Genomic DNA, 22,632 nt, shown 5'->3' on the forward strand with positions numbered 1-22,632 from the left:
ATGTGAGATATTTTAAGGGTTTTAAGGAGGACCTGTGAGTAGCTGTTTACTCATTCATGTGTGTTTTGCTACTCTGTGCTGTGTCTCCACACTGTTCATAGCAAAGTCTGGGCTTGTGGCTGGGGGCTGTGGAAGAGCCCTGACCTCAGAGCTCAGCTGCCAACAGGTGAAGGCTTTGGGGGCCTCTGCAATGACCTTCTGCCTCCAAATTTCCCTCCTTTATGTTTTGTGGTTGGCTCTCATAGAAACTGCTCTGAGCTCCAATTGTTGACATGAAAATCCTGCAAAAGATTTGGATGTTGAAGAAGCCTTGTGAGCTCTGGCTGGCTGTTCCCAGAGCAGGTGTTTTAGGTATCTGAAGAAATGTATGAGCAACCAAAATTACTGATTCTGTCCCCCACCAGAGGAGAACCGAACTTCCCGTGTGCCCAGAATCACCTTCTTGTCCCCTTGCTCGGGCTGCAACCTCTGACCTGAACAGGGGACATACTATGGACAATGGGACTTGATCCAACCTTTCCAGCTCTCAGTTTTCCTGCCTGGGGCTATTTTCTGCTCTGCATAATTTCTTCTATCCCTGAAAGAGTGAGTGGAAGAAATATCCACATTTTCCAGTAGTCCAACCTACGTTTGCAGAAGTGGAGTGTCCATCCCACCTATTGCACCTGCACTTTGAGTTGCATAAAGAACTTCCTGCTGTGATGGTGCTACAGAAATGAGGTTTTTTCAGGATGTCTTGGAAAGCCTGGCAAGATCCATTGCCTATACCTCACCTCTCAGCCAGCTCTGGAGATGTTACCTGCGTGGTTCTACCATGAGGAAGAAGAGCAGCGTGGCTCTGCCTGGTCCCTGCTTGCTTTAGGAGGAGCTGCTGGAGCCAGCAGTGCAGCCCTGCTTGCTCCAGAAGGGATGGGCATCTGATTTGGTTTGAACACAGTCCAATCACCTGCTGCTGTTTGGATTTGAGATCCATTTTCTGCTGCTTTAACGTGTGTTTACTGGAGATATTTGTAGCAACACCCAGGATCAAAGGGGGACTAGCAGGCTCCAGCCCCAGTGTGGGGAAGTGACACTGGCAATACTGCTGAGTGATGATACATTGGTTCCTGGTGATGAAGATCCATGAGGAAGAGAAACCCTTAAATCAAGAAAAATGTGGATTTGGGCTGTGGATGGTGACCAGACTATGGAGAGACTGCTCTGGTTGTGGAAATACTGCTGGATACAGACATCAAGGGGTTGACAAGGAAGTATTTTCTCATATAAAACTCAGCTTTCTCCTCTGCTTAAAAGCATCTCCACCGGACTGTTTAATCCTGATGTCTGTGGGGCCAGCAAGCAGGGTTGGCTTGCCTGGGGCAATTTCAGGAAGGGAGCTCATGATGTGTGAACTGTCAAGAACTTAACAAGCCAGATGAGAGGAGGTCCTGACCTGTTTTCCTACTGGATTTGGAGTAGCTCTAGTGCAGCAGGCTGTTCTTTTTGCCTGTCAGCCTCATCCCTGCATCAATTGGGTTGGACCAGAGTGCCCAAGAATGCAGCATCTCATGGAGGATGTGTATGTACACCGTGATATTCTACCTAATATCCAGCCCACTGCTCATCTCATACAGGGACTCATACCCTCCCTCTCCTCTTGCAGCATTCCCTGGCCTCCAAACACACCCTCCACGCTCCCTCTCCACTCATCCATGGTCTGGCACAAGTCCAGATTCATCGTGGCAGGATGAGAGGAGTGGCACACAACAGGGATAAAAACAAGTTTTCATTCCCTCTGTTACCTGCTGTGTGTCTGGGTGTTGGTGCTTCTCCCTATCCATTTGTGCTTGTGGTGTGCTTAAACCTGAAGGAGGCGTCTGTGCCAGAGAGAGCAGGGCTGTGTTCACCAGCCAGCACTCCTCATGGGTGTGGTTTCATCCCTGCAAGACAAGAGGTAGCAACACAGTTCTCAGCCTGAGGCTACTGCAGATTCAGGTAGCCTGAGTGTCAAGAGTGTCCTCCTAGTGGCTCATAGATTGTGTGAGTTTTACTGTGGGTCGCTGTAAAAACGGCTGGTGTGTGTATGTGTGCATGGGCAGAGTGGTGGTACTGATTTCTTTTGGTCCTCATTTAAACATTTGTCTTGTTTTTGAATGAGTTTTTGGGGCTAAGATGCTTGGCTGTTGGGAAAGTCTGGCAGCTGGGGTACCCCTGCATTCCTGGGATAAAGGGGATGTGCCTGTGGTACCTGGCCATGCGGTACCCCTGAAGGAACCAGGAGTTCCCAGAGTTTGCAAGGACATTGTGTTGTGACTTTTCAGTCTCTGCAGGCTCTTTTCCCAGAGTTTGCAAGGACATTGTGTTGTGACTTTTCAGTCTCTGCAGGCTCTTTTTTAAGTTTAAAATCTCTCAGAAGTGTGTGGGGCCTCACTGTGATCAGACAGGAGGTGACTCTCTGGTTTGGAGATTGCAGGTTCTCATTGTTCCTTCATTGTCTGGCTAAATTGTGATTCCTAATTAAAAGTAGCTGCTTTTGTTTAGGAGTTGGAGCAGTTTTGCATGACCACACACACAGCAGGAACATTATTGGTGGTGCTGCCCGGTGGGACAAGATGTAAAACCCAGAATGTAGCAGAGAATCTGCATATCAGTAGAGGTTAAAAAACTCCAAACCTGTGCTTAGTGCTGCTTTTGGGCTAAACAGCCCAAAACATCCTATTCAATCCTGAAACCTGGGGAAAGACCCATGTAAGAAAACATTCTGCCTAAATAGTTTCCTGTGTGGAAGGAGGCTTTTGTTTGCCAGTCCTGTGTGGTGGCTGGCTCTGAGGAGATGGGGCAGGCAGACAGAGATGGCTCCCAGCAGCACAGGGCAGGTGGAGCAGAACATGATTGCTTCATGTAACAAAAATGCAGAAATTGTCATTTTTGATTACTGGGCACTTCCAGTCCACTTCAACATCCTGCTGATAAAGGAAGGTGCTGCTGCCCATGGAAGCACCACTTCTGCTGGTGTGTTCCCAAAACCCTGACCTGAAGCAGCTGTTTTTCACTGTGGTTGAGAGTAAAGCACTGCCCTTGTTGAACAAGATGTGATTTGCTGAAGTGAACATGCCCATTGGAGAACTCAGCAAACCCATTTCCATGTGCAGCTGATGTAAGATTTGTATGCAGTCGTCTCGAGGTGAAAAGTACATTGGAGTCACAGCGTGTGAGGATTGCTCTCAATGCCTGGGCTTGTCTCCCATTATGGCAGGGTTTATTGCATAATCCATTTTTAGATTCCTGCAGACTCATTCCTAAACACACTGCAAATTGCCTAGTGCTGAGCCTTGCTTGAATCTGTCCAAACCCTCTCTCCCTGCCCCTCCCTGGATACATCTCTTTAAGAGGTGGGAACAAACTGAGGCTCAGTGAAAGCATCAACATTTCTCTGCGTACCACACCAAGGATCAAGGTGTCCTGCTGTCTGCAGTCAAGCATGGTCAACATGAGATGCAGTACTCAAATTAAGTGATGATTTACAGTTTCATGTAGACTCAGCTTTTTCTGATGCTTGTTCCAAGTTCCTTTGTTGATGCTGCAGCAGCACCTGAAGTTTTTTTTCACTGCTGTGGGTCTGTAAAAATGTCACACCTTTCTTTCAGCCCTACTAACCTATTTTTCCTCACTGAATCAGAGCACTGAGTCTGAAGGTTACTATACTTACCTATTTATATATATAAATCTCATGCATATGTTTGATCTATTTCAAATGCACTGGTTTATAATGTATGGACACCTGCTCTTATCTTGTACTTTTAACAGGTTTTACATCATCCTTCCCTGTTCAACCACCATACTCCTTTTTTCCCTTTGTGAGATAAAAGGGACATTTTGTTTTCCCCTACAAACATCTCTTAAATTCAGGACAAGCATTTTCTCTCGCTCCCATAAGTGTGACAGGAGACAGCAAAGTCTCCTAAGTATATATGTCAAATTGCAATTAGAAGAAAACACTGGAACAAAATTTCTTCAGTCCTTGTCTCCCTTCTCCCAGCCCTTCTCACCCCTCCACCTCCCTCTTGCAGGATTAAGCCAAGCTAATCCTCAGATGAGCAAGATCTTGGGAAAGCAAAGAGCCAAGGGAGGAGAAAGAAAAATCCTTCACACTCAACACTAATAAGGAAATTATAGGCATCCTACATTATGAATTGGATGAATTTTTAATGGTTAGAAATGCAGTTGATTTATAATGCATCCATCCTGGGCTGCAGGGCCTGTCGCCAGCTAATAAATAAATGACAGGCCCCTTGTATTAAAAGTATCAGTCATTCTATGTCTCTGTGCTGTAATTGATGAGGAGCATTGAGCAAGGGAGGTGGTGGCCATCAGGTGTATGCAAGAGCAAGGACCTTGTGTTTCAGGCTGTACCTGAGGGCTTGGCGCACCAGAAAGTTACAGCCCAATCTTCCAAGTCTTCTCTCACATGGGCCATGGCTTCTGCTCTATCCCATTGCTCACATTCCAGAACCAGGGAAATAAAGAATTTCGCTGGGGCTGCATGCTTTTGAAAGGTCATTTTAAGCCCAGCTTAGGGCCCCGTTTAACTTGTTTTATGCTCTGGAACAAGTTAGTTACCCTGGACAGCAGGAATGGCTCCACCTGAAGTGGCTGCCCAAAGATTCCTTCCTACAGGTGGAATGAGTCAGGAGGCTTTGGGTGTGCCTCGTGTGAGACTCCTGGTGAGGGCTGGGGGAGATTGTGCTGTCTGTTCTCCTGACAGCCCCGGCTATTGGCACAGCCAGGGTGAGACGAGCTCAGAGTCAGAGATCAGCATGAATTCATACAAATCCCACCACAAATGTTCACACTGAGGCTGTGCTAAAAATAAATTCTGGGCAAATCCCAGAGATGGAGTGGGGTGGGACTGTTCTGCTCTTATGCCAGATCCCAGCAGAGTCTGAATGTCAGGGGAACATTACTGAGAGCACAGCAGGCAGCTGAGTATTTGAGGGTTGGGGTATATTTTATCCCCTTCTTAATGAGGAGAAGTAACCTGGCATGTCATATCTCTACTATTTCCTGGAAAGAGGCATCTCTCCTTCCAGCCCATCAAGGGACTGCCAAGCATCTTCATCTCCACTTTATGGATGAGGAGAGGCAGCTGGAAAGACATCAATTTGCTCAAGGTCACGCCAGGTTGCTGACAGCTAGCAGCCTGGCCCATGTTCAGCCCACTGGACCATGTTGCATGTTTATGAGTCCCCACCTGAAGTCCTTTCACAGCCAGTCTTTTGGAGTCAGAGGGTTAGATGGATAAACACATCCTTGGAGCTGTCAGCTGCATATTATGATCCCAGAAAATGGCAATTCTGAACTTTTCCTGCTCTTTTCCAGATAGCTTAGATCAAATTCTCCCTTTCCACCTTCATGAGGGCCATGCTACAGCCTTAATGTGTTCTGCTTTTCTCTCTTGGCTACTTCTGAAGAGACCTCTCCCTGCAGGTCTCCTTCCACGTAGGCATTGCTTCCTGGCTGGCTTCACTGGAGTGTGTTGGAACCCGAGTGCTGGGCTCAGAGGAAAAGCAGTCATTTTTCAACTTGGCTTTAGTTCCTGGCTGCAGGAATTAGGCAGGGAGGCTGGGATATGAGCCTGGCTGCCCAAGGAAAGCACTGCTCTCTAAGATGCAGACTTTCATCTTGACCTGGAGGAAGGAAACGCTTATTGCCTTATTTATTACATTTCCCCATAGCAGTGTAAATACCATGTCCATGATAGATACAGATCTTATGAATAATATAGAGATTTGAACTAAGTAATTGCTGTGCTTTTTTAATACAAGAGATCCTCGGTGTCGGGTAGTATTAATGATCTGTCTTGACATGGGCTCTGCAGAGGGCAATTGCAAAGCCCAGTTCCGTGAGAATTTGAGAAATTGGGGGAGAAATCCTAATGTGCTGTTCATCCCCTCTGCTCCCTGTGGGACACTTCAGAACGAGTATCCTGTCTGCTGATTTTTTCTCAGCTTTCCCTAGACCCTCTAAGGACAGGAAGGCTAAGTGGGTTTTGGGAAAACAAATCCCTTTTGTAGGCAGGCTGGGCTGGGCTGTCAGAGGAGGCAACTTTCGGAGGAAATGTAATACAAAGATCCTAGCAGCTCCCTGTGGTCACTAACAGTTCTCCAGACATTTCTGGAAGAGCAAAATGATTAGTTACACTGAAATAGCTAAATTCAGGCAGAGGTAGTGATATTTTATGTGTCTGCTGATCTGAGCCTTGTCTCTTCTCTATAGCTTTAATATGAAGCTCTGCTTTCCACTTGCTCTCTGTGAAACCCTTGTGCAGCCTTGCTGCTGTGTGCTGTTCAACAGGTGGCTACATTATTATGAGAAATTCTCTATAAAGTCCTCTCTTTAATGCCTTAGAATCTTTGGGGATGAATTTAGGATTTTAAGAACTATGGAAATTCAACATTTTTTTTGCAATGACATTGTTGTAGGGGAAAGGATAAGGGGATAGCAATCACAGGATATGGTGTGGGTCACTTTGTGCCTTGAGTCACTGGTGGCAGGGAGCTGGTAGCCCCACTGGCTGATCCTTCTTGCTCCCTGCTGTAAAGGTGTTGGTGTTACAGCTGCAGAGCTCCAAGGCCTCTTTAAATAAATGGGGCTGTCTGAGAAGGCTATGAATGCCTTTTCAATTTATTTTTTTACCCCAAACATAGCACCTCAAGTCTGAGTCAGTCTGTTAACCTTTTTTATTCCTCTATTTCTAGCCATGTCCTGCTTTAAGGTTAATTCTCATCCTTCTTCCACCATCACCCTTTTAACAGGAATGAGGGCAGGTGAGATCAGTGGACTCCATAGTCCATGTTCTCACCTTGTCAGTCCAGGAGGAGCAGGTCTTGCTGACCTCTGTGGGCTGTGTGGAGCAGGGACCGTGGGCTCAGGTGTTTCTTCGATACAGGAATGGTGGCTCATTAACACTCTGTGCCCCGCAGATAACTTTTATTGATCATCAACTGCTTAATCAAAAACTCTGTCACAGTTTGTTTCGATTATTTTTTCCATCTCTTCATCTCTGGAGAATTGGCTTAGCCAAAGTTAATGTACTCATTATGCAGTTGGGAAACTACTGCTATGGACTGCTATGTAAATCATGAGTTTAGGGAGGTTTGTGTCCTCCTTCCCATGTGTAGCAGGATGAATATACTGGGTGTGTATTCCTCTGCCTGATGTGGTGAAACAGGCATGAAGGGATTTTGGCTGAACTGAGTTTTGACCAGCCTGGGGTGGCAGAACTCCCCTCCCAGGCTTCACAGAACCCAGGCTCCACATCTACATCCCCACAGTCCTGGTACAGTGAGGAACAGCACTGCTGCTGTACCTGGTCCTGTGTCTATACAGATCTGAGCACCCCTGAAATCAGCACTCTTGGATATGTTGCTCTTGGGCCACAGCTGGAAACTCTGTGAACTCTTTTGAAAGAGTTTACTCTTTTGTTTTGTTTACTCTTTTGAAAACTGTCAGAGCTTCTGGGTGAAAGGAAGCTGTGCATCAAGTGGCAAAAATATTTCCCAACTTCTGCTGTGTAATGAGCAGCTCTGAGAAGCATCAGGCCAGTTTGAGCAGGGACAAAGGAAAGACTTGGGAGGGAAGCCCTGATACAGGAGTGCTGCCTGTTGTGCCACTCTGAACTTATTTCTTACTCTAGTTATGGTGGATGTCCTGATATGATTAATTTTCCTTTTATTTTTAAAGTTTACTGCATAAAATCATTCTCCTTGATCCTATACCCTATCAGGGCTGCATACTCCATGCTGGATGTGGTGTTGCAAAGACCTAATTTGATTGCAGAGGGTCGTGTCCTGTATAATGTTGTCTCATTTTCTCAGTAGTCGATGCAAACTCAATTTTGTTTTCTTTGAAAAGAAGAAAGAGGAGGCAGGAGCCCAGAATCCACAGCCAGGCTTACACCTGCAGCACTTACCTTGTTGCCTGGTTGTAATGTCCTATGTAGTTGAGCCTGAATGGGTTCTGCAGGCTTATTTTATTTATTTATTTTCCTGATGGTGCTGAAGGGGAGAAAGGATGGAAGCTGCAGCAGAGAAGGGCCCTCATTTGTAGGTGCCGGCACCGTTGATTAGCTTCAAGGAGTCATTAATCCAACAGGCTGGACACTCTCTTGATGGAGCTTATCTCAGGAGGGGAGGGCTAGCTGTGGCTCCCTGTGGGCCCTGGGTGAGTGTTTGGCTTTCTCCTTTTGTCTCCAATTAGATGCTCGGTCCTTTGTACCACTGTGTTTCACCTGCCTCAAAGACCCTTCACCTGCCTTCCGCCTCTGTAATTTACGAGTAGCTCCGAGGGGAGAAGGAGGGTCTGGTCTCAATTTGTGTGCCTTATTTGCATGTGAAATAAGCACGTCCCTTCGGCAGAGCTGCCAGCAGCCTCCTGGCCCCGCTGCTCTCATTCAGCACAGCTCTGACAGCTCCAAGGCTGTGGCTCGGTGAGCGGTGGCAGGGCTTGCTCATAAACTGGAAGTGTCACTGTGTTTTTGCAGAGCTTGTCCAGAAAATGGTGTTTTTCAGCAGCTCATAAAGGAGGTGTCAGCCTGGGATTTGGTCTGTGGAAAAAGAACCTGCTTTTGCAAGCTGCAGAGTGCACAAGCTCTCGGCTCTGGCTCCAGGGCCATCCTTGTTGGCTGGGATTGCTGCTGGGGCAAATTATTCAGCTGATGGTTTCATTGCTAATTTCCTCATGAGTCCTGGACTCTCTGACTCTGTATTCATCTCAGGGTATTCCTCATTCTCAGCCCTGTCTTTTCTTGTCTTGTTGGGCTTTCAGTGGGTTTTTGATTGGAAATGGATCTGTTGTGGTGAGAGAGGAGGAGTCAGAGAGGCACTGGCAGGCAAAATCTACATAGGGGTTGAATGAATAAATGAACAGGTCTCCAGATGTGCTACCAAGCAGGCTCTCTTGTCTTGATCCAAGGATTTAGTGGGAAGAGGCCAGGCAGTGGAGTGGCAGTGGTCTCTGTGGACCAAGGGAATAGAATCATAAATCTTGAGGACAGGACAAGAGGGAAGAGACTGGACATTGGTCACTTGTGTGATCCTCCCTGGAAGAATACCAGGTTCCATGAAGGAAGTACAAATCTAGGCCTCATTTTTTCTCCCATTTCAAAATATTTAATCAGAGAATCAAATATGATGTCTTTTTAAGAAGAGGCTGGCACACGGCAGCTGGCTGAGTGTTGCAATCAATGTATCCGCTGTGGAATGTTTCCTGCAGAAGTATTACATCCTCTCTCATTTACTTGATGATCTTTAGGGTGAATCAATCAAAAGATGCTGCACACAAATAGTTCAGGCTGTGATCCTGTGGGTGTCCATTACAGAGGTATTTGCTCCATGTTAATGGACCTGTTGATTAACAAAAAACCTACCGTTTTTTAAATAGAAAGCTGTTATTTGATGGCAATTGTTAGCATTGGTTTTTCTGCCTCCCCAGCACAGCTCTCATTCTGTGCCAATGCAGGTGACTGCAGCAAAACACAGGTCTGCACTGCTGGGGAGAAGAGACACATCTCATCCCAGCAGTTATCTGAGGAGAACCTTCTCCTGGAGGTTAGGAAAGGCAGAGAGAGACTTTTCTGTACTCAGTGGGTGATTTCACCACTTTGTCTTGTTCTGTTAATTGTGTTTGTGCACCCATCCAGCTTGGCATGTGATGTCCTGTTGGACTTCAGGTATATCTGAAGAAGATATTCCCCTGAAATCCCCATCAGGCCAAGGCTCAGCAGCTCCTTGAGGAGTCCGATTGGGTTTTACACTAGCTGAGTGCACGGGAGTTTTTATTGGGGTCTGTAAAGCTTATAGTCTGCTGGAGCAGTAGTGATAATTTTTTTTCTCTGCAACATGGACATTTGTCAAATCTCCACATTTCTGGGTGAAAATGTGCCCATGTGTTGCAGTGTTAGCTGTTGCTTTTCTGATGCTAGCACGACAAGAACCCCAGCTGGAATTTTAAGTATTAGAAGATCAGGATGATGCCTCCTGCACAGAAGATGTGATAGCCAAATCTGAGTGGACTCAACCCTGTGATGACTGAAGCTATGCAAACGAAGGAGCAGCATATTCAGTGCTGCCAGAGCTCTGGTGTGGCACTGGGAACACATCCCAGGACAGACCAGTGTGCTGAGCTGTGTGACACAGCTCCCTGCAGAGGCAGTGACACAGCAGGGCTGAGCCTGAAGGACCAGGCTTGTGGCTGTGGGCTGTGTTCAGCCTCATGCTGGTAGTTGCCAGCAGCTGTTCTGCATTCTGGGAAGGATGTTGGGATCTTTCCTGCTCAGCTGGAGGCTGTGGGAGCATTTGGTCCTCTCCCAGGCTGCTGGTGCAAAGCAGCCACTGTTCAGTTTGGCGGGCCAAGCATCGCTTCAGGCTCCACTGCAGAGGGGACCGCTCCCCCCCATGTCACTTGTTTATCTCTGTCATTTATTGCTACAAACCAACTCACCCAGAGCCGTCCTTCCCGCAGCTGGTGGGAGTCAAAGTGCCGAGGCTGTTAGTGGATTAGGGCAGCAGAGTGAAAACCATTTGGCATTTCTATCCTGATTCTTCTGGGTGCCTTTAATTAGCATGATTGCTCAGCTCAGATTTTGCCATGTTCTTTAGCTCCCCTGGTTAGGATAATTATTCCCCCAGCTCCTTTTGTTCCAATTCCTGATCGCTTACAAAGTCTCCTGTTAAAAGCCATTAAATCCGTAATGTGAGAGTAAATGTTCAGCAGCGTTGTGCTGTCAGGCCCACACGTGTGAGCTCGAGCTCTCAGCCCCTGTCCTGCACTCCTCTGCTCCCTGCCACGTGCTCCCTGCTGTGGCATCGCTCTCTGCCTCCCTCTCACGCTTCCCCCCCGGACATCCCACGTGTCCCACACGCAGCAGGTTTGTGTGCACGCTCTCCCTGCTTTCTGCTGGCACTTTTGGCATCACTCAGCTTGGTTTCCTCTGTGCACAGGCTGGTTTTGATAGTGAGGTTGAATTCTGGGCTGTGGACTGTGATCTCTCACATTTAGTTGCATGTGCAATATGGAGGTGCCATTAGAAGTGTATGTCCTTGCATATTTTAGCTGTGGTGTGGTGAGTTCTTGCTTCAAGGAACAGCTAAAATAGAGGGGGAGATGTCCTAGCTGTGGTGGAAAGCAGGACTTTTGTTGATAGATGATGGCGAAGAGGAAAGACTTATTTTCCTTATTTTTTAAGTAAAGCTGTTTTCCTCTTTCTCAAGCATGAAAGCCTTCAGTGGAGGGAAAACAGGTTTTGGATAGCTTTGTTCCCAGGAGTTTCCATGTTGCAGTGCCTCCCCATCTGGAGGCCTGTGAGCTCAGCCCCTTCACTGCCCCTCATCTCTGCTGATGTTTGATCAGCACATGCCAATGGTTCAAGTGGGGCAGACACATAAAAGCTTACACAGAGTGACGTGGTGTGAAATAAGATTGGGCTCAAGTGCTTTAAATGCCTTGTGCATTTAGGTGAATCGATGTGAGAGGGAGACTTATTTGCAGACCCAGAATGAAACTGGGACAGAGAAGGGCCTGGCAGACGTGTAGTTTGTTAAGCTCAGAACTGATTGCTTGAGCAAAAATTCACAGCTAGACCACTTGCCAGGAAAAGCTTGTCAGAAAGGACTCCTGGTCCTTCCTCCCTCCTTTGAATGATGACCCCTAATCAACAGCAGACACACATTTTGGGCTTAGATCTTGAGTTGCTGCCTTGCTGTGCTGTGCCAGACCTTCCCCCTCACCCTCTGCTCTGGGGTGGAGTGAGGGTTTCCTTGCACAGCAGCAGCCCCCCACAGGGCTCCTCACTCACCTCATCGGTGCTTTGCTGGCTGCAAGGAGCTTTCCAGGCATTTCATACATTCTCTTGCAAAAACCCACCATGTTTCATGTTTGTTTGGTGGGAGCAAATCCCCTTCTCTTGCAGAATGAAGGCTGCCAGAAATACCTGACACTCGTTTGGTTGGCACTATCCAAATAGTCCCACAGGAGCTCCATAGTATGAGCATAAATCCATGTTTTTCTGTCTTCCCCTGGGAGAGCACAGCCTTCCCTGTGCCCTGGGGTGTGTGTTTTAGAGTTTGTGAAATACTGAAAGATACCAAGACATGGTCTCGAAACAAAATCTGGAGCTGGGAGCTCTCCCTTGGGAAGTGTAATAACACCCTTTGACATATTTTGGTGCAGAAGACAACTTATTTTGAGAACCATCTACTGGGGCAATTATCAAGAGCTGAAGAGCTGTGGTGGCAGCTTTGTTTCCAAAGCAATCAGCAGAGTAGGAGCACTGGAGAGACACAGATGAAGAACAACAATTCCGGACAACGCAGCATCCAAACAGCCTAAAAAAAAATCAACAAAGCCTTGTTCCTCCAAACTCCCTGCTGCTCTCGCTGTGTTTTAGCCCTCAGCTCTTCCTGTTCCCATTTACAGCTCCTCTGTAGTGCTCGATGCCTCCTTGCCTGCTGAGATCTCCTGCGCTCCTCAGTTTCCATCCTCAGTTTGTAAACTCCACAAAATCGTGTTTTCCCACAGGATGTTCTTCCTGACACTTCAGACTCTCGGGCTTGTACAGCTCCTGGGCTTCCTGGAGGGCAGCTCTGGCCTTTCTAGATGACATAAGGTGTTCCTGGAGCAGATGGCAGAGTAAAGAGACTTGAGCAAGCAAGGATTTATTCTGGGCCTTGATCAGCTCCTCCCATCCTCTGAAGAGCAGGAGAACATCCCTGGCAGTGCCTGGGCTGGGAAGATCCCACCTGCAGGCTGCAGCAGTTGTGTGCAAACCTGTCCACCATCTGTGTCTCGGTGTCTGCTGTCATAACCCAGCTCTCTGGCTTTACCAAGCACTTCTGCCCCCTTCTAGAGCCCAGAGCTCCTGCAGAGGATGGGAGCCTTGGAGCTGGGGCTGTTCCCTGTTGGATATTCAGGACTGTCACTGGTTCCTTTGGAGACCTTGGAGAAAATGTGGTCCTGCTTTGTGCCACCGTTTTGCCGCCTGTGTAATAAATATAACAGCTCCTTCCTCCCCAGGGAATGAGTGAGGCATAACAAATTAATGTTTATGAAGCACTTTCCAGCTGAAAAAGAAGTTTGAAACAGAGCTGTTGCTGTTCTAACTTAGGGGCTTCCTTTACTGGTTGGCTCTTTGATGTGGTGATCTGTGGTACTGGTGGATCAGCTGTACCATAATTGGAATTAATCAGCAATTAAGGAACACGAGCCCAACCAGATTCTTTCCCAGTGGATATTCATTTATGGGCATATTAGTCAGTGGTTTCAATAACTCTGTAAAATGCTTGGGGTAACTATTGCTCTCTGAAGCAGCTGGGGAACAGAGGCAGTGTCACAGGGACACAGATACCTGTCAGGCAAAGTGGAAATAAGAAGCTCTTGTAGCCCTGTGCTTAAATTGGCAGCACTCCGAGGGCTGACTTGAAAAAAAAAATTAAAAATTGACATAAGAATATATTTGAAAACCAAAGTGATGAAAATGATGTATTACTTGCTAGGATGGGATCTTTCATGCCAGGTCCCTTGGGCTTTGTATAGCACAGTGGCAGTGAGAGTGCATGGTGGTGAGAAGTGGGGACTTGTGGAGGCAGGGAGACAGGGTTTTTTTCCCTCCCAGCAGTGAGAATGGTAGAGGAGAAGGGTTCTGGATGTTTCAGTGCAAGCACAAGGAGCGGCAGAGGCAGAGAACAGCTGGACAATGCCCACAGTGTCAGCTACCACCAACTTTGCAAACACCTACCCACAGCTTGTTCTCATGGCTGACCTGTAACCCCCGAGAGTTTTGCCACGTGTCTTCGCATGGCCGTGGGTATTTCGGGGGACAAAAGAACCATTCTCCTTGCTCAGGGACCTTCTCTGTGACCCACTACCACTTAAATGAGGCAGAGACTAAGCTCTGCATGTCGTGGGCGAGACTGCTGGGTGCCCAACCTTTCCTCCTTCCCTGGTCCTCTTACAAGTCATTTCACATACTCTGGCTTCAATCTAACAAAAACAAAACCGATGAGGCCCAACTGATCTGGCTGCTTTCCATCATGCAGTGGGCCTCTGAGTGGCTTTAAATAGCTGCACCTCCGTGCAGGCTGGAGAAAAAGCACTGGCTGTGCTTCTGGACAAGAGGGTAGCTTTGGCTCAAATCACAGGCCATCTCAGACCTGAAAATAGCCTCTTTTTTTTTCTGTCATTCTTGGTCTTAAATAGGTTTTTTTTTCCCCTTCCTATTTTTCATTTTATACCCTGTTAATTGCTTTCCTACTTTGGGGCTTTTCCTAAGGGGGATTGGTGGGGAATCTTGGAGCTCTGCCTCCTGAGCTATCAGGCTACATCATTTAGTATCTTGGAACTACTCCATCCATTAAAGAGTTCCAGAGAAAACAGACTTGTGATCCTGGCTAATATGGACATGGCCTACGTTAGTGGTGGCAACAGTGGAAACGCAACAGATACTGGAATTCCTCTGACCAAAGGTTTAGTGAACCTTACAAAATCTTCAAGAGTTCACCCTGTGGAAAGCTGTGAATGCTGCCCTTTCCTCAAGGAAAAGTTGTTTGTCCATTGAGTGCCTGCAGAATTCTCCTACCCCTTCCTCTGCTCTAGCCAAACATTAGAGAAATTTATGTGGAAATGAGATCTTCTGGATCCATTTGCTTCCACTTTTCTCTTGCTCTCAGCCCATCTCTTCCTTTCCCTGCCCTCCAAAACACTCACAGTGCTGGGATCTTCTGTTTGTGATTTTGGGTTGTGGACAAGCACAAGAAGATGGCACAAGCTGTAGCTAGAGCTCCATCTAGCACGTTCCCAAGAGGTTTCCTGTGGCATCCAATCTCATTGATTAAAGTGGGAGACTCCCATGCCAGAGGTTTAACCATGGAAAATGGAAACAGATACAAGGTGAGCTGCCATGGAGGGGAATAAGGACCCTGTTTACATGAAAATGAAGGATTATAAGAATTTCTGTAGCTCTCAGAGCCTTCCTAATCTAAGAAGAGGTGTAATCTACTTGAAGATCTGCTCGAGGTCTGTGTATCTGTGTGAAATTCATCTGTGGACTGAATTTTCTTGAGGTTCTCCATCGTGGTCAACACTGTTGGGCTGGTGTCAACGAGGTGACATCTGGGCTCTTTGACCTTACCTTGGACAATAGAGGAGATGATATGGTTATCTGCAGCTGAGAGCATCAGGGAAAGCCTCACGGTGTGTTTCTGCTGAGCTTCTGTGACCTGCTTTGTTGTGGCAAGCAAGGCCTCAGGCTGGTTTGCATCCCACCCTGTTATATGCTGTGAGGGGAAGGAAAAAAAGAGGATTTTGTTTCTTAGCCTGGCAGGTGAACCCATCCATGACAGGAAACCTGGGTTGTTGTGTTGCTTACCCCTCAGATATAGACACAGCAGTGCTGACTTTGACTAAAGGAATGGCTATTTCCTTTGCTCAGGATGTGGGCCAGGCTTGATGGTTTTCATGCTTTCTTTGATGCTATTCATGCTTCATATCTGCGCATAGAGGAAGATAAAATATACACTGTTGTTGGAGTCTCCTACTGCTTTTCCTTTATATCATAAATTCGGCTGTAACTCAGAAGAGAGCTCAAATCTCCATTGCCTAATGTGAGCTGCGTGGATAGCAGAGTTATGTTTGGCCAGCTTGTTGCCTTTAATTTGCTATTTTTGTTTAACCCATTTTTGCCAGGCGTTATGTAGCATCCCGTTGCTTTTCTCATCCGTTCCCACAGCAATTTATATTGCTGTTTCAGAAGCAGTTTTCCATCCCTGGGTTTCAAAACTGGTCTGCACCACTCCTGCTGTGGCAGATAGGGATGCCGTGAGGAATAGTGCATCATTTTCTGCGTCATTCCCTCGCCTCCCCATGTCACAATCCCTGCTGCTCCTCTCAGGTGATGTGGAGCAGCCTCAGGTCTCCAAAGCCTTAGAAACATGCTCTATTAGAATAATGGCAATTTTACCAGAAGGCACACAGGGAAGGCAAGGTGAAAATATCTGTTTTTTCTCCTTAATTTTGCTCTCTAGGTGGAGGAAGTGTGTTTCTGGCAGGGCACTGTCCATAGGCTGGATTGGTACAGGCATGGGGCAGAGTGGCCAAAACCCACTAGCCAAGGTGTTGGGAAACACAAGACATCTCTGGAGGACTAAGTGGATGGCCAGGGTTGAGGACAAAATCTGACTGCATGGTTTGGTTGCCTTTAATTTTCTTGTCCTTTCATTGCCACATCCATCCAGCCTGCTTAGAGAAATGTCCCATCTGCTCCCTCCATCTCAAGCTGTTAGAGCTGCACAGCAAATCTGAGCTCATCTCTCCTTCCCCGTTCTCCAACACTCTCCATACATTTATTCCACTACCATACAATGGCTATTAGTAGAGAGAGTACTATGTTTTAATTTAAAAAGTGATATGACTAGAACCGGGAGAAGCACAAAGTTTAGTATGTCAGACCCTTCCCAATTTTGTAGGTCTTTGAAGATGTTTTCGATTTTGATCTACAGGGTTGGGATTTTTACCTCCTTACTATTTTCAGGCTTGCATGTTGGAGTTTCCCTACAAATCTACAACCAATGTCAAAGACAGTTTTTTTCCTCCCATTTTCCAGCTGGCACTGACAAATGTGAAACTCCACCAAAAAGTTATTGTTTTTAAAATTTCCCCAGCTCCTTCTAGGAAGTCAAACACTTCTATTTCTCCTTTTTATTATTATTTTTTCCCTTTTAACAAGAAAGAAAGAAAAAAAAAGCAAAACCCCCACATTTTTAAAGACATTTCCAAGCCAGTTTTTCAGAAGCTAATAGCTGTGATGGTAGATGACATTTGTCATAGCAGCATCCAAACTCTGAACCTGTTGAGATTCACCCATTTTAACCCTGGACATCTCCGTGAGCATCATCCATCTCACATCTGTCAGCGAAGACATAAAGCTAGCAAGAGCCTTGTTGGTTTCTGCTCCATACAAGAGAATGGGGTTAAAGGTAGCAGTACAATAGGGGAAACAGCAGTGAGGAAGAGAGAGAAAACCAGTCAGGAGAGAAGCATGTTTTTTTTCAGATTCTTTGGGGACTTTAATAAATCAGAAGGAGAGGATGCCAAAAGGACCGGTGCTGCATTGCTCTCCCAAGCCAGCGGGATGTGTGCTCAGCCCTTCAGCTCCAGAAACGTGGGCTGTCCTCCTGCCATGCTCCTCGGCGTCCCTGGGCCCCACTGCAGCCCCATTTCTGCAGAGACCCTGCTGTCACTGGAGATCCCTGCAGCTGGGATTCACAGCACAGCACTGATGATGCGCAGCAAAGCCCTTGGAGTCCCCAGCCTTAAGTCTTAAGGCTGATCTTAAGCTGATCTTTCACATGTCCCTTCGCTGGGGCTGTATGTCCCCAGTGGGTTTTTAAGTCTGTTGGATGTAGCCCCGGCAGAAGTGAAATTGCCTTAATTTAGCAGAGCTAAGGAATGCAAAGAAAATAAAGCAGACAGGAGTTTTCCTTGGAGATACTTGGTATTGTTGAGGGTAGACTTTCCCAGCTATCCTTTGGCGGCCATAAAATATATTTATATTATGAAAAACAAAACACGATAAATAGTGACGTTCAAGGATGCCGTGTTTATTTGTGTCCCAGTGACTCTGATCACTTTAAACCGTGAGAGTTGAGCTTGGCTCTTTCTCACTCTCATTTCATTTACTAATGATATTTCAACACTTGGAATTTGCCTATGAATCTTGTTTATGACACATGAACCAGAGTGGAGCCTGGCTTATTCTCCCATGTGGATCAGCCCTTAAGGGCCACTGAGAATAGCAGATAGTTTCCCCAAAACAAGTTTAAACAGTTCCAAAACAAACAAACAGCTTTTGTCTGCATCCTCAGGTTCATCAAAGGAAATGTGTTTGATGTGCAGATGGAGTAAGATAGTGCAGTGGAGAAATCTAAATAGATATAAAAGACAAAATAGAAAGAAGAAATAGGAAAAGAAAAATCTTCTGGCTGGTGTGTTTTTGGTGTGAAAAAAATTTCCTAGCCTGTTTGAAAGTGCTCTTCCTATTGAGATCAATTCTTAATGGCATCCTAGCTGCTCCATGCTGCTCTAGTGATGCCAGACTTGAATTAACTTAGCTGATTTGTTCAGGATCCTGTGACTGTATGAGGTGCAGGAGTATTTTCTAAATCTTAGAGCAATTATGTAGTCAAGACATCCCAGTAACTTCTTGTAAGAACCCTTTAGACCCCTGAGAATTTGGTATAGATGAGAGCAATCCTCAAGGTCCTGCCATGCACATCTTGATCATGGCAAACAAGTGAATTTCCCTGGCTGGGGCATCCCAAGGCAGGTACATTCTGAAGAGATGTTTGATACAGCCCTTTAAAATCTTATATTTGCCCTGTGAGTTTGTTGGACTGAAGGAAGGAGCTTGCCTATGATCTCTGCTCCACATATTTTTCTTTCTCATCTGGCCAGTGTTTCTGGCAAATCCTAAACCTTCAGATGACTTTTAGAGAGAGGTGGGTTTGGTAGGAGAAGATGCCTCCAGCATGCAGGGTTCGTGTAGATGGGAGAGCTGGGATGAAGAAAGATCTCTGGGGTTATGAGAGTCAGATCTCCCCAGCCTTGCAATGGTACTTTTTGGCTTCAAGAATGTTATGCCAGATTAGAAAAATCATGAGAGAAAAGTAGGCACAGGAAGGAGTCTCTCTATTCCTCACTGTCTGCCTAGGGAAAAGATGGACTAGGTAGGAATTTGGACTTAGTGGGAAACTCTGGAAAAGAGTTGTTCCCAGTTGTCTGTCCAGACCTCTTGCATGCCCCTTGTCCTCAGAGCACTTGTGCCTGCACGCTCCACATGAAATGATTGCCTGTCCTTTATGGAAAGACAGAGTGAGGAAGCCCTGCCTGGAGAGGACATTTTGGCTTTAATTTAATGGCAGCCGTTTGCTAGTTATTCATTTGGTTCTTTTTTATATAATCACATGTGTGTCGATATCTCTCTCTTTTTTTCTAGTTTTGCTCTTTTTTGTTTTTTCGTTTACTTTATTTTGCTTTTTTCTTTTTTCTGTTTTTTTTCCCCCTTTAGGTTTCAGAGAAATTATGTTGAATCCAATAAGCCTCCCTGGACATTCCAAACCTCTTAACCAAGGCATTTATGTTGAGGATGTCAGTGTTTATTTCAGCAAAGGACGTCATGGCTTTTAAAAACTCCTTAAAAGTCCCTGTTCTGATGTCAAGTTTATAGGCTGTGCCCTCAAAATGGTGGGAAGCAGTAAGCGTGGTCTGTATGGATTGAGGTCTCCTCCTAATAGGACTCTACAGCCCTGCCTGTACGCACGTTAAAGCCAACTGAAACTGTGGTTTTCTGTCACCAGATAACAGGGTTGTTCTTTTCCTCCAATGGTCGCTGTGTTCGTTAAATATTCCTGCAAGGCACAACAGCAGCAATGAGAGCAAATAAAGAGAATTAAAACCCAGTTGAAAGGAGTCATCCTAGTAAACACAGTAAATAATTGTACTTTTGCTTTAAAATAAAACACAAAACAAAACAAAAATAAAACAAAACAAAAAAAAACACCAACCAAGCCAACCAAACTGACATCTTTAGTCATGTCCTCCCTGCTTGGAGTTTTCCTTGTAAGCTTGTGTCTTCGCAACACCCAGTGAATGCTGCCATCACCTCTTATGTGGCCCCGCCATGGGAGGTCTCCCAGAGCGAGATGAGGCGGGGAGCCTGGAAGAAACTAAAGCAGAAAGAAGACTTTTGGTAAGAACAAAGGCAGCCCCGCTCCCAGTTCTTGCACAGAAAATAATGTTGGAAGGAATGAGGATGGAAAGAAAAAAAAAAAAAAGTACCTTACTTCTCTGACAGGAAGAGAGTGTGGTTATCTTTGAAGTGCACATATTCTAGGAGGCTTCTTTTGTCTGTCTGTCTGTCTGTGTGTTAGAGCGGCTCGTTGGATCTGACCATATCGTTGTCGTACTCTGGTCTCTCCCTGCTGCTTAAATGATGAGCTTTATCTGAGGAGGTGCCTGGACTTCCTGCATGGATGGAGAATCCATAGCGCAGGAGGGTCTGTGTCCTTGCCAGGACTAGAGCAGTAAGCAAAGTGGAAAAGCATATCAGACGCACGCAGGTCCCATTTCTGGGCCTTTTTCAGCCCCCTTTAGCTCTGCCCTGTATTCCCACCCCATTAGAGATTGATTGTAACCCAGTTGCATATCCAGAACCATCAGCTAGAGGCTGGCTGGCTGACTGAAGGAGAGGAAAATAAGTATTCTGTTGCTTCTTCTCTGGCAAAAACAGGAGTATCGATCCTGTTCTGGCCGATATTTGTATTCTCTCCCCCTCTCCTATCTCACTTTTGTCTTACTTCATCCAAAGCCTCTCAGATGGAAAAGTAAACCCTTTCATCCTGTCCTCAAGAGAAGCCAGCTGCCCTCATGGCAACTTGCAGGGCTTTCCTTGGACTGTCGTGATGTCACATGTATGGGAAATACAGATTTGCTCATACATATCAGTGATAACCTAAAAGCAAAGCAGATTTTCTCTAGAGGACAAAAAATATTCCAAAAGCTTCAGGTGTGGCCAGATCCTTTTGAGAGGAATATTGGACCAGGAGCTTGCTCACCAGCCACTCAGCTTTGCTTGCCTTCTTAGTGGCCCGAGATGACCTTATCACATCAGGGGTGTCTCTAAATCACCAGCCCTCAAGGGTCACTGCCACTGGAAAGAGTTACGGTCCCTTTCCACCAGAACTGGGCAGAAGCCTCAGAATGGATGTTCTGCTTCATCCTGCCTTTACAGGTGACCTGCATGGACCACCCTGGAGATTGCCAGGAGGTTTTATTATCAGCTGTCCCATAGGGATATTGCTGGGAATATTCCATTCTCTTGCTTCTTCTCCTGGTTCATTTGCATAAAAAGGTAAAGTGCAATAGAAGAGTACTGGAGAGATGGTGACAGATTGCTTTAAGTTAACGGACGTGTCTTAGGGGGCATCTGTGTTAGCACGAGGAGACCTGGCTCAGGTTGGATGGCTTCAGAAACCATGACCAAATCTCCCAACAACGTTTCCTGCCCACATCGGAGCTGGAAATGCCAGAGGGGCACTGCCAGAGGGGACCTGCGGCCGTGGGCCACTGACACCTCAATTCTGCAGATTCACAGAGTGAGGAGGAGCTTCGCCGAGCGTGTGAATCACTGGGTGCTTGTCTGAACTGAATTTCCCCATCTCCTGGAAGTCGCCCACCTGACCTGGGGATGTCTTGTCCGTCTGAACTGTCTCCTCTCCCTAGCACTGTTCAGGGGACTCTGCTCTCAACTGTGTGTATCAGTCTTAGAGATGCATCTGTGGGCCTGGACCAGAAGCCTATATCCAAACACCCTAGCAGAGGAAGGGTTGAATTTTGCAGCTCAGGTCCATCTCTGCTTAGAAGAAATCCTCTGGACCATACAACATAATTAAAAGCAGTTCTCCCCACTGTGATCGATGTCTCAATTTGTTTAACACCAATTAAAGTCTCTGGTTCCTCACTGCTGAAAACGAAAGCCAGTCGTGGCTGTTTGCGATTGGTGGCTTTAAGTAGCAAGTCTAAGGATGTTTCTTTTTTAAATTTTATTTTATTTTTAATTATTGTAAATCATTACCTCATTTTCTGTCAATGAGATTCCTCCATCTTTGAGCATTCTTACCTTGCCATAACTATCATCCTGTGCTAATGGGAAATGGGACGGTCCCTTTTCACAGAGACTATAGGGGTGTTCAATGTCTAGTTTCTTAATAAACACTTTATTTTCTAACGAAACAGCTGCACCAGGCCTCTTCTTTGAAGACAAAATAAATAAATGTTCAGAATGACATGTCCTATAGTCTACTTCTTCATGAGATGGTCCACGTGTGGGGAGTTTGGTTTGTTTTCTTTGGTGGGTGCGGAGGGTGGGATTTGCAGTTGTGATGGGAACATTGCTCAGGTGTAGCTCTTGTTTTTGTCACTCTCATCAGGAACAAAAATATTTTCTTGCCTGAAACAGGAGCTTAGCTGTTAATGGTCTCAGTTGACAACCTGTTGGTTTTTGTAGCATAAAATGGTCGTATTCTCAGGGACAAGCTGGTACTGCAGGAGATTGTGTCAGGATTTGCCAAGACAAGTTTCTATAGTGGAAAAAGTTTTATTAGAAGCCTTATCTCTCAGGGAACTTGACAGTAAAAGATTGTTCTGGCTGCATTGCTTTTTTGTCAGGATGTGCTATTGCTTCGGGTCTCCTTGCTTGGCTGTGCAAATTGACAAAAACCAGCAAAATTGGCTGTTGGGTGTTGGATTGTTGTCCCCTCCTCAGGAACAATTAACCTCAAGGATGTGTTTGCTGTTGTGGGGTACAGGTGAGCACTGTACTCATGTTCCTCATTAGAAATTCATGTCCAGGTTGTTGGATGATCCAGGAGGAGAGAGGAAGCCTTCTGCAGTGTGTGGGACTTACCATGGGGGTGTGTCTTAGCAGTTGTGTCTTAGAATTGTTAACAGGAGATGTCACTGATGTAACTAAAAGCTGCTGTGCCAACCTGCAGGTGACAGTGGGCATGAGGATGGGGGTGTGTTTGAGCACATATTGGTGGATGG

The 22,632-nt window shown here is 46.2% G+C and overlaps 1 protein-coding gene across 2 annotated transcripts in view; it reads left to right on the forward strand.

Moving 5' to 3' along the window:
- Nucleotides 1–22,632, forward strand: part of NTRK3 (neurotrophic receptor tyrosine kinase 3) — a 207,081-nt gene that overhangs the window by 119,430 nt on the left and 65,019 nt on the right. The window contains exon 13 of one of the 2 annotated variants that reach the window (XM_083870825.1): nucleotides 19,097–21,869. The exons of the other annotated variant lie outside the window; for it this stretch is intronic. Within the exon in view, the coding sequence (XP_083726951.1) occupies nucleotides 19,097–19,215 (119 nt within the window). The 3' untranslated portion in view covers nucleotides 19,216–21,869. Of the gene's footprint in view, nucleotides 1–19,096; nucleotides 21,870–22,632 lie in introns of those variants that run through there. 2 annotated transcript variants of the gene reach the window in all.

This window comes from Zosterops lateralis (assembly GCF_965231275.1).
Source record: "Zosterops lateralis genome assembly, chromosome: 13".
NCBI lineage: Eukaryota > Metazoa > Chordata > Aves > Passeriformes > Zosteropidae > Zosterops > Zosterops lateralis.